This window comes from Pipistrellus hanaki, assembly GCF_964339955.1.
Source record: "Pipistrellus hanaki genome assembly, chromosome: 1".
In the NCBI taxonomy this organism is placed as follows: domain Eukaryota; kingdom Metazoa; phylum Chordata; class Mammalia; order Chiroptera; family Vespertilionidae; genus Pipistrellus; species Pipistrellus hanaki.
The window spans coordinates 120,763,508-120,776,393 of NC_140503.1; the positions used below are offsets into that span (position 1 = coordinate 120,763,508).

The window sequence follows — 12,886 nt, forward strand, 5'->3', positions numbered from 1 at the left end:
GTGATCTGCCTGCTTTTACCCTTAAGCCATATAAACTATCCTCAAAACAGCATCCAGAATGACTTTTTAAAGCTTAGATAATGTCATGTTTTCCTAGGACCATCCTTTCTCATTTAGAGAAAGAGGGAAGAAAAAAAAAAAAGAAAAAAAAGCCAAGCCTCTTCCTAGCTTCCAAGGAATAAATGACTGGCAGGCCTCTTAACTAACTAATCCTTGACTGCCCCAACCCTTCACACCTGCTTTTCCCTCTTGCCCCAGATATCCACTGGACTCCTTTCTTCTTTTTAATCTCTGCTCAAAGGTCTCTCCCTTAGTAAAGCTGTCGCTGAACACTACACAATCACAGACGCACACAGAGATCTCTTCCATATCTGATATTTTCTACCTCCTTTCCCTGTTATTTTTTTATGACACCTCTTCCTCTTAAAGTTCAATTTATTCTTTCCCCCACAATACTGTGGGCTGCATGAGACCATAAATTTTGCCTGTTCACTACTTTATCTCCAGCTGCCTAAATAGTATCTGGCATATATACATGTAGTTCTCAATAAATATTTGTTGGTTAGATGGGTGGATAGGAAGATGTCTATATCATTTTAAGTGTTTGTATACTATTATTATATATTTTAGTTTACTATTATTATTATTACTAAAATGCTAAGTACTTCTACATTTTATTAACCAAGGAGAAAATTTTTTATTAACCATGTCAGTCAGTTTTCCTTGACAGCCAAATCTCAGTGACTTACAATCTCAAGCATTTATTTCTTGTTTTTAAGTGTTAGTATAGAACAACATTAAAACCATGTGTGCTCTGTTGCTCTGTTCTGTGTGTCCCTTTTATCTGGGTCCAAGGCTCAAGGACCAAGTCCCTATGAGACCCATTCTGTTGTCAAGGAAGAGGGTGGGAAGAGAGAGCACCCTTATAGCTTCTACTGGGACAAGGTATGCATCGTGTCTGGTTGTGTCCATTGGTCAGAGCAGGTCATGCAGTTGAGCCTAAAAATGTGACAGGGAAGTAGTCTCCATTGACAGGAACTTGGCAAGAATGGAGAATATAAAATGGGCACAATGATGCAACCTGCCTATGTATCATCTCACATAATTCCATAACGTTTTAAGAGTCAAGAATAGTGTCTGGTCCATTGTTGATGAATGGATTTTGAATGTTGAATAGGGCAGATGCATTTGTTATCTCAATTTTATGGAACAAACTGAGAAGGAGATTACCTGCTATGATAAAATGACAGAATATGATATCTGTTTCTTTGGACCTTAATGTTAGCCACTGTTATTATAATGGTCTACAACTACTAACCTAAAAAAGAAAAGAACAAAATTTAATTTTACAGATGTGTAAAGTTAAACTTAAGGAACACAGGTGACCTCGAGGGGAATTTACAATTGAGGGCAGGAAGGAGATTTTCGCCTTAGCTTGTTTGATGTCCATGGCCAGAGGTTTCCCAAATCTCCTCCCACTCTGAGATTAGGGAGAAACCCTGTGGCCCAGGCAGCAGGGAACAACAAAGAAAGAGAACAAGCACCAGTCACACTGACACTGTGGTAGTTCCCACTGCCCTTAAATGCATTCTGTGGCTGATGGCTCCAAGGTGGAGCGAGAAGGGCTGCCAGGAACAAAGGCAGAGATGTAAAATATCAGTTACAGACTATTAGTCCTGATATTCTGCTTCAATTTTCAGAAGAAAGATATGGAATTCTAAAATCTGTCTGAACCATGCGGTTTTAATGTTGGCTCTATAACAAAAGCAACTTTGGGTTGAAGGCACAAAGCCTGTTATAACCATAGTTTTATAAAGGAATTTGATGCAATCTTGCCATAAAAATTAGGCTCTTAATAAAAAAAATATCATTCTTGATGAACTGTTTTATTTGTGATATCATTTTTGCTGAGGTGGGATCAGTACATATAGGTTTACTAGTATCTACAGACTTTGATTTGCTTTAAGTATAAACTGATTATCTACAGCATTTTTCTCCTTGGTTAATGAAACAAAGAAAAACTGAAAAACATATACACAAACATAAAATATTGACCTACTCTTTAAAGAATGGATTGGTACATTACCTATAACCTTTATTTTATACTAAAAGCAATTAAAAAGATTATCTTATTTTTACTTATTTCCTAAAAATCAACCTCTTTCTTTTCATGCCATCCTCTTTTTTTTTTTTTTTTTTTTTTTTAACAATATCAGTATTCTCTAGCAACCAGGGACTGGAATTCCACTGTATCCTTTGACTTTCTTCTTTTTTATTTTTAAAATATATTTTATTGATTTTTAAAAAAATATGTATTTTATTGATTTTTTAGAGAGAGGAAGGGAGAGGGATAAAGAGTTAGAAACATCGATGAGAGAGAAACATTGATCAGCTGCCTCCTGTACACCTCTTAGTGGGGATGTGCCCGCAACCAAGGTACCGTACATGCTCATGACCGGAATTGAACTTGGGACCCTTCAGTCTGGCAGGACCGATTCTCCATCCACTGAGCCAAACTGGTTAGGGCTTTTGACTTTTTTCTAAAACTGGCTCACTTGCAAACCTAGCTGACTCCAACTCCAAAATATTTCTCACATCTGTTCTGTTTTTTCCATTACCTCTGCCATGACCCTGATTCAAAATTGTTGATTCTAATAGTAAGCTTTTTCACTGCTAACTTTTATTAATTTCCCCAATAGTGTTTATGTCATAAATTTAGTTTCTTTTTACTTCATCCTTGAGCATCATTTGCTCTTTGATGTCAAATCTTTCTTATTTTCTAACTTCTGGTTGTTTCTAACTTAATTTTGAAATCCATTCCCAACTATGGTTCATACTTCCTTTGTTTCAGTACATTGATGATAAGATTCTTATTCAAAAACTGGTTCAGGAGGATACTAGAGAAAATATATTGAGGCAAGATTAATTACATTTCTAGGGAAAGTAGGCAAAATTAACCATATAATATAACCCTGTTGTTCTTTGCATCAAGATATGATGATGTTGGCCAGTCCCAGAGTGGGTAATGATGGGGAATAATGGCAAAATTCAATAGCTTTTCCCTCACCTTGAATCTGACCTTCAGAGTACATTATTAAGCAAAAATTGTTGCCAGACATTCAAATTTAAAAATCAGTAACCCAAAGGAAGTATCTGTTTCACATTATTTTTTTTCTGATACAAGAAAAGCAAAAAAGTATATTTTCTTTAGCAGAACACATATAATAGTTTACTTCCAGACATCAAGGATTATTGGTGAGGTAGCTGGGTTATTTGGAAAAATAAAGCTATGACTATATGGCATCACAACATACTGCTACAAAGAGAAAATGCAATTAAGCAATTACCTACCCATTTTTCATTTAATTTAAAATTTCAGAATTCAATATGTATATTTGAATTTAGTTACTAGAAGTATTAATTAATAGAAAGAATTTCACTATTCAAGATATCTGGTGTTTTATTTTCCTCAGGAAAATTGCTAATAAGTCATTGGCATGTCTTCCACTTGATGATGCCTTAAAATTGAGAAAGTATAGAAAATACTTATAAGAGGCTTAACAACAATATTTTGTATGCCCTCCCCTATCTGCCGAATGGCTTTTTGTTCTTAAACTGAGTTGATTGGAATTTTGACATCCCTCTACATTAATGTTAGTTTCTCACCAATTATATTTCTAAACTAGTGGCCCAGTACAATTGAAATTCATGGATGGAGAGGGGGAGAGTGGGTGTCTCTCAGCCTGGCCTGCACTCTCTCCAATTTGGGAACCCTTGGGGGATATCCGACTGGCAGTTGGACATCCTCTTGCAATCTGGGACTGCTGGCTCCTATCTGCTCACATGCCTGCCTGCCTAATTGCCCCTAACCACTCTGCTTGCTCCCAACTACCCCCCATCCTTCTCTCCCCCAGCTGCTCCTTCCTTGCTGGCCTGTTCGCCCCCAACTCCCCCCCCCCCAATCTGTTATACATATCAGTCAAGTCATTCAAGTCATTCACATAATTATGGCATATGTAAAGCTGGTAATAATTTATCAAGAACTAGGGATTTTCAAATATAAATTATATTGCTTAATTACCTTTGTGGGAATGACTGTGATGAGGAAGTCTAAAATAAAACAAGTTAGAGTATCTGTTCTATCAGAGATATTTTATTAATGTAGCATGAAGTATATCATATTTATTACAAGAAAGTCACAGTGCAAGGAGTTAGAAAATTGACTCTAATGAGTCTGAGTCATTGATCTCAAATGACAGGTATGCAGGTGGTTAGATTTGCCTGTAGCTTAGGGATGTAGAGGTAGATCATATCAACCAGATTAATCTCCACTTCTTAGTGAGTGCAGACTTAGTCATTTGCATTTTGCCTTTGCGATTTTGTTTCATCTACAAAGCATTTAGTGTTTTTTGTTTGGAGAGTTAACTCTATCATTGCTACTAACTTTAGTCTTTCTTTGCAATTCTAGGCAAATAATTAACGATAATCTAATAAAAGGGTAATATGCAAATTAGCTGTCACTCTGTCACAAAGATGGCAGCATCCATAGCATTCCGTGCCCTGGCCACAGAGGAAGGGAGGGCACTGGGCAGGCAGAACTCCCCCAGCCCAGCAGACACAACACAGGGCTGGGAGTGTGCTCTGGGCAGCCACCATGTGGCTCAGAGAATGCCCCCACCCCAGCAGACACAGCGTAGGGGGGCCTCTGCACATGAGCTGCAGAGAAAACATCTTTTTTCAGAGCCACTTGCAGTGTTCTTGGTAACTTGGGTAATATGAATCCAAGAAGGTGATCTAGTGTTTTTCCACCACACTCTTGGAGGAATATTATTTCCTTCACTTCACCAGTTTGGCTTAGTGGATAGAGCCTCGGCTTGCTGACCGCAGAGTCTGGGTTTGATTCTGATCAAGGGCATGTACCTAGGTTGCAGGCTCCTCCCTGGCCGGGACTCAGGTCAGGGCTCATGCAGAAGGAAAGCAATCTAACTTTCCCTCTCACATTTATGTTACTCTCCGTCTTTTCCTTTCTCTTCCAAGCTCTCTAAAATTCAATGGAAACATATCCTCAGGTGAGGAGAAAGAAAAAAAGAATAAGAAAGGAAGGAAGGAAGAAAGGAAGGAAGGAAAGATGGAAGGGAGGGAGGAAAGAAGGGAGGGAGGGAGGGAGGGAGAAAGAAATGTCATACCCTATGAAAGACACATCTTGAAAACGCCTAAATAAAATTGTCATTTTTTCCGTGGTGAAGGGATTGTCGTCCATGCTGATGAACACACCTTGGTGGCTGCAATGGTTGGCAGTGGCTGCAGCAGTGGGGTGATGGCATCTTCCCCTGATCAGCCTGGTCACCTCCCACAGAGGGAGGCCAGACTGTGACTTAGGCCTGCTCCCCACAAATTAAAAGTGCTGACAAAGACGTGGAGAAAAGGGTACCCTAGTACACTGGTGGTGGGAATGCAAACTGGTGCAGCCATTATGGAAACTGTATGGTGTTTCCTCAAAATATTAAAAATGGAACTCCCATTTGACCCAGTAATGCCACTTTTAGGAATATATACTAAGAAACCCAAAACACCAATCAGAAAGAATGTATGCACTCCTATGTTCATAGCAGCACAATATACAGTAGCTAAGATTTGGAAACAGCCTAAGTACCCATCAGCAGATGACTGGATAAAAATACTCATGATATATTTACACCATGGAATACTATGCAGCAGTAAAGAGAGAGAGAGAGAGAGAGAGAGAGAGAGAGAGAGAGAGAGAGAGAGAGAGAGAGAGGAAGATCTTTTACTTTTTGAGTCAGCATGGATGGACAAGGAGAGTATTATGCTAAGTGAAATAAGCCAGTCAAAGAAAAGTAAGTATAACATGATTTTGCTCATGTGGAATCTAGTGAACAAAATAAACTGATAAACAAAATAGATCCAGAGACATGGAAGCATGGAAAAAAGTGAGGAATCTCAGAGGGAATGTGGCAATGGGGGGATGGAGGGAGAGAGATTAACCAGGGAATTTATAGGCACGTATGTATAGCTTATGGACACAGACAATAAGGTGGTGAAGGTCTGGGAGGGGAGGTTACAGAGTGGAGGTGCTCAATGCGAAAAAAAGGAGCACATCTGTAATACTTCCAACAATAAATATAAAAATAAAAAATAAAAGGACCTACATGTTGCTTACGGTATACAGTTACTATTCTAAGTACCTCACAATATTAACACACTTAATGACACAATGATGTAATGTTATAAAAATTTTCGGTATATTTGCAAATGAGCTAAATGAGTGACAGTCTTTATCATACATAAACTTATGCTACAGGACTGTAATGAAAAATTTTTCTTATCCATTTTTCTATAAATGATTTTATTGCAGTGATTGTATATTTGACTTTAAATCTATTAGACCTTCTATATACATGGTATAAGAATATTATTAACAAATGTTTATTAAATCATTTACTATACAAATTAACTTCTATAAGTTTCTTTTAAATTTTGTAATTTCTGAAATTATTTCTTTAATTGTTTAAATACTTCTAGATGAATATTTCTGGTGTGGGTCTCTTTGCAACATTGAACCTTGAATATGTGAGGATGAATGGAACAAAGATGAGGAGATATTAGATTCATTATAGCAGTGGAAGAACAAAGTTCATTTACATGGTGGACTAGAAGGTTTAATCAGACCTAGACTCTAGTTCCTAATCTAGAATCTGGACTCTCTTGGTTCCTGCTAATGTTCTAAGTCCCGTTCTTGGGCCTCCTATTTATTCAGTGATCTCTGAATAGTTTTTCACTAATTTCCATCTGCATCTTCTCCTACTTTTATAATCAAATACATCCAGATTTATTTGCCATTGCTAAGACCAAGAATCCCATTTTATATGCTTACATAAGGAACTTCAGGAGATTAACAAATGCTATTAAATATATTTTTTTTATTTTGAATGTGAAGCATAGTTAGAAAAGCATATTGTGTAACATCTGTAAAGAAATGAAATATCTGCTAAATGACACCTGAATATTCTTTCTCATCCAGGTAATTTGCCAGTGGACCTTCCAATTCCACCAGAAATTTCAGTTCCAGTAACATTACCTCCACACAACTGTACAGACGGTGAATTTGTCTGCAGATCCAGTGGTCACTGTGTTGAAGAAATCCAGAAATGTGATTTTAGATATGACTGCCCTGACAAATCAGATGAATCATTTTGTGGTAAGTAAATTATTATTTTTTAATTAAATGTAGTCATAAAACAGATAAGGAAATTCTAGCATAACCTTTAAGTAGCATGGCCTAGTGTCCTAGTTAGAAATTTTCAACTGCCTTGAGCCATTTCTTTATATATAAGCTATTTGTATAGAAAATTATAATAGAAGAATTAGGATATATTCTTCTATCATGCTTAACAAGCAGTGTCTTTAAATTTATGTTTTAGTTCAGGACACATACAAGATTGATAGACACATGACGAGAGAGAGAGAGAAAAAGAGAGAAAGAGAGAAAGAGAGGGAGTTTTCATATACAACCTATGTATTTAAAAAAAAAAAATTGAACCAAGATGTCACCAGTTCACCAGTTCAATTCCCAGTCATGGCATCTATCAATAGTTTTCTCTTATTGATGTTCCTCTCTCTCAATTCCTCTTCTTTCCTTCTGCCTCTCTCTGTTAAAATCAATAGAAACATATTTAAATCCTAGAGGCCTGGTGCATGAAATTCATGCAGGCGGTGTCCCTCAGCCTGGCCTATACCCTCTCACAATGCAAGACCCAGTGGGGGATGTTTGACTGCCAGTTTAGGCCCAATTCCACTGGCTCTTAACCACTCGCCTGCCAGCCTGCCTGATCGCCCCTAACCACTGTGCCTAACTACCTGATGCCCCTAACTGCTCACCTTCCTGCCCGATTGTCCCTAACCACTCTCTTGCCTGCCTGATCACTCCTAACCTCTCTGCCTACCAGCCTGAATGCGCCTAACTGCCTCTACCTTGGCCCCTGCTGCTGAGGCATTGTTGGGAAGGTCCTCTGGAATGACATCCGGTTGTTCAGCTGTCTGGTCTAACTAGCATATTATGCTTTTATTATTATTGATAAAAAATAAAAAATGGACTTGTAATTTTGTGTAATATTAAAATATAGTCATTATAAGAATATTGAAAAATTTAAGCAAAGAGGTTGAATGTAAAAGTTATTGTAAATCTTATTGTTTTGAGTTTTAACTTGAAATTTGAAAAAATCCGTTCAGAGACTGGGCTAAAGTTTAGCTTTGTTAATATTACTGTGGAAAAAGAACAGGCTTATCAGAACTTGGAGGTCATGAAAGCAACATATATGCTACATTAGAAGAGACTGGCAATGCTTAAGTTGCTGCTTTAGGAGCTAATTAAAATCTCATTTCTTCATGAAAGCAGATTCTTTATTCCCAGTATTTCAGTTACTATAGGTATCCTATATTATAAAACCCTAATATGCAAATCAACCAAACAGCAGAACATCTGGTGGCTCTGACGTGCACTGACCACCAGGGGGCAGATGCTCAATGCAGATGCTTTGAGCATCTGCCCCCTTGACCCCCCCTCGCCCCCCCGAGAGGTAGGCAATCAGTGGAAGCAATTGGGGGGTGGGGCCAGCCAGTGGATGGCACCAGGCAGCCAGCCAAGTTGGGTGCCAGCAGAGGCCACCAGATCACCCTGCCCGCCAGTTGCCCACAGTTGGCCCTGATCACCAGCCAGGCCTAGGGACCCTACCCTATATATTAGGAACATATTTGATTTAAAAATTAAAACCTGGCAAGGCTACTCTAATATTGAAAAACAGGATGATGCAGCAATGACATGCATAGACTCTGGCTTTCACATTTTGTGGTCAGCCCTAATTCTGACACTTACAACTATATGACAAAGTCAATTAACTTCTCTCTGCTTCAGTTTTTCCACCCACAAAATGGGAAAATGGTACTACTGCCTCAGAAGGGTCATGTTATGTACTACTTTTTACAACCAGGGCCAAAAAATGTAGCTGTCCATACAACAGCAAGATGCCTTTCACCTGTTTGAAAAGTATGGTCACTGGTGCATATAGTGTCCTGGATTGCAAGGAGGATGTCTGATTGCTGGTTAAGGCCCAATTCCTAAACCAGCAATTGGACATCCCCCAAGGGTGCAGTCTGGCCTGAGAGACAACCCTCCCTTCCCCACCTGTGCACAAATTTCATGCATTGGGCCTCTAATTTGAATATAATAAAAATATTTATTTTAAACTCTTCTAGAAATTACACAACTTATTTGCCTACTTATTTTAATTATGTTAAAGCTACATTATAACGAGAAAAAAAAAACAAAAACAAAAAACCCAAAGTAAGAAAGTGGTAATGCAGATAGAAACCACCATTTACTGACACATTTATTTTAATTAGCTGATCTTGTCTTTGTTCCCTTTATTCAAGTAATGGAAGTTTGCAGCTTTGAAAAAGGAAGCCTGTGTGAATGGTACCAGCCAATCCCTGAAATTTTAATTCAAGATTCAAACACATTCCGGTGGGGTCTTGGTAATGGAAGCAGTATTCATCATGGGGAAGAAAACCACAGGCCCTCGGTGGACCATACAAAGTAAGTGACAACATACTATATTTCAAACATATGTCTTAAGAACTAATCATTAAAGCTGTTCCCCAAATTTCTGCCCCATCACTTCACCCTAGGTCAGTGCTATAAAAGATGGAAGTTTCATTTATAGAATGGGAGAGCTTAAGTATATCCTTTCATATATAATTGAAAAAAAATGAGAAAGTAGTGAATGCTTATTTGTAAAGTAGAAGTATTTTTTCTTAGATTTTTTCTTTATATGTATATCATTGATCATTAACTTTCATGATTAATTAAAAAATTGTAGCCAGCAGGCATGGCTCAGTGGTTGACATTGACCTATAAATCAGGAGAGAGGGCAGATTGATGCTCAGTCAGGACACATGCTATGGTTGCAGGCTCCATCCCTGGTGAGCATGCAGGAAGCAGGCCATCAATACATCTCTCTCATCATTGATGTTTCTATCTCTCTCTCCCTCTCCCTGTCTTACTGAAATCCAATAAAAATATATATATGTATTTTTTTAAATTTACAAAATGTTCAGTTCAAACATGAAATAAAAACATTCTTTTTTGTAATTGCATTTAAAAATAAAAATATAATTTGTGTGCTCTAAAGTAACTATTATAATTGGGAAACAGTTTTGGAGAAAACTTTTTGCTCTGAGTAATTCTAAAAGACACATAATTTTAAGACACCCTCTATATTGCCTCATTCTTTGTATAATAACCAACTTTTTTTTCTCAAACCTTTGGCCTATGTGTTCTCTTCTTTAATTCTAATCAAAATGACCCCTCTCTTTCCATTAGATCAAAACAAAATGTACCAATCTCATTTTTATCTGGAAAAAAAGATATCCTAACTAATAAAAGAGTGATTTGCAATTTGGCCGTACCTCCACACACCCACAAGCCACGCCCATCAACCAATCAGGAGCAAGTATGCAAATAAACCCAACCAAAATGACTGCAGCCACAGAGAGCAGGAGGGAGGCTTGAGTTTCCCTGGCAATGGAAGAATCCAAGCTTTCTGCCTGCCCTTGCTGGCCTAGGCCTCCACTCAAGGCTACAAAGTTTCAGTGATAGAGATAAATAAATCCAAACAGAAATGGTGGCAACCATGAAGCTAAAAAAAAGCAGGAGGCTAGGCTTGCTCCCGGAGATGGAGGAAGCTAAGCTTCTGAAGCCGTGGCCTGCCTTGGCCTCCTCTTCAGGCTACAAAGTTTCAATTATAGAAGATACATAAATCCCAACAGAAATGGCTGCCACCACGGAGCAAGCAGGAGGCTTGGCTCCACTCACAGCTACAAAGTTTCAATTGTAGAAGATAAATAATCCAAGATATCAGGGCCTCTGCTTGAGTTACTGGGTGGTGTGGCTGGCCTGCAAACCACCACAGACCTCTCACTCAGGCCACCCTACACCCCAAGGGAATTCCCACCCTCATCTGGGACACCCTTCAGAGCAAACCAGCTGGTCCCAACCCATGCACCAGGCCTCTGTCCTATCTAATAAAAGAGTAATATGCAGATTGACCATCACTCCAACACACAAGCTGGCTGTCCTATATGGTCAAAGATCCTGCAGGGGAGGGGAGTTGGGAGGGACCAGGCCTGCAAGGGAGAGCAGTGGGGGGCAATCAAGCCTGCAGAGAAAGGCAGTTAGGGGCAAACAGGCTGGTAGGGGAGCAGTTAGGCATCAATCAGGCTGGCAGGGGAGTGGTTAGGGGGTGATCAGACTGGCTGGCAGAAACAGTTAGGGGCAATCAGGAAGGCAGGCAGGTGAGCAGTTGGGAACCAGCAGTTATGGATTGTGAGAGGGATATCTGACTACCTGTTTAGGCCTGATCCTGGTGGGCAGTTGGGCATCCCACAAGGGGTCCTAGATTGAAGGACAAACACTCCCCACCCCAACCCTCCCCCAAGCATGAATTTGATGCTTCGGGCCTCTAGTTTTAAAATATTTTGGAATTTAGAGATTGATTATAGATTGTTAAACCATTTGAATATGAGCCACTCATTAAAAATACTGATTAGAATAACACAGTTTTCTTTCATATTTTGCTTATTTGTAAAGTAGGAGTATTTTTCTTAGAGTTTTATCTTTATGCATAACATTGAGCATTATCTTTCAGGTATACACTGTGGCAAATGCACCTATATTTCTCTCTATATTATGCACTAGTGTCCCAGTGCATGAAATTTGTGCATGGGGACAAGAGGTGTCCCTCAGCCTGGCCTGCACTCTCTCTAATCTTGGACCCCTTGTGGGATGTTGGACATCCCTCTGGCAATCTGGCACCACTGGCTTCTAACTGCTCACCTGCCTGCTGGCCTGCTTGCCCCCAGCTGTTCCCCTGACAGTTTTATTGCCCTCAACTGCCCTCCCCCTCAGGCCTGCTTTCCCCCAACTTCCCCCCCCTGCTGGCCTGATTGCCCCCAACTGGCCCCCCTGCTGGCCTGCTTGTCCAACTACCCCTCCCACCAGTCTGATCACCCCAACTGCCCTCCCTTCCTGGCCTGATCACCCCTAACCACTTCTGTCTCAGCCCTGCCACCATGGCTTTGTCCAGAAGGACATCCAGAAGGTCTCCTGGTCTAATTAGCATATTATCCTTTTATTAGATTTGTCTAGGCTTGACATCATGAACTAGAAGTCACATAGATAATGCAAGTTGTCTCTTTGCTATAACTAGGCATATAATAATGTATCTAAGTGATGTATATAAATGTGGCAGAAAATTTCAGTAAAACTGAAAATATTTTAATATGTCCTGCTCTGCAAAAATAACAATTTTCAATGCTTTAGTCTCTTAGACATTAAATACCAGAATTATTGCTTTCTGAAAGCCTTCTCTGGTAAGAAGGTAATATTTTATAGGCCAATTTAGATGCCTTATCACTCTTCTAGCATAATTTCCAAAAGATTCAGTTTTATAAATCTTGAATAATGGTTAAATAACAGCCTTTTAAAACAATCCATTGAAATAAAAATAAAACTGCAAACAGCCAAAATCTAAATTAACCATTGTACTTTTCTCTTAACTGTTTTAATACCTGTGGGAAGGGGCATTTTAGCAGTGTTGTCTCAGGACTGCATATAATGCAGAATTGTGCCGCTAAAGCACAAGAAACTTTGCTTTTATTATAGGTTGTCCTTGAGTTAAGCATCTATTTTTTATATCTGCATATATACTAATAATTTGTTTTGATTTAGTGAATTAAACCTCTTTAATTTTTATTTTATTTCAGTGTATTTTAGCTTGATAAGTAATTTTATTTTTTATTTATTGTCTAA

The 12,886-nt window shown here is 38.9% G+C and overlaps 1 protein-coding gene across 1 annotated transcript in view; it reads left to right on the forward strand.

The window, feature by feature from the left end:
• Positions 1-12,886, forward strand: part of MALRD1 (MAM and LDL receptor class A domain containing 1) — a gene marked incomplete at its 5' end in the record, with an annotated part of 553,418 nt that overhangs the window by 172,490 nt on the left and 368,042 nt on the right. The window contains 2 exons of the mRNA XM_084867858.1: positions 7,043-7,219; positions 9,451-9,613. Coding sequence (XP_084723984.1) covers positions 7,043-7,219; positions 9,451-9,613 — 340 coding nt within the window. The remainder of the gene's footprint in view (positions 1-7,042; positions 7,220-9,450; positions 9,614-12,886) is intronic.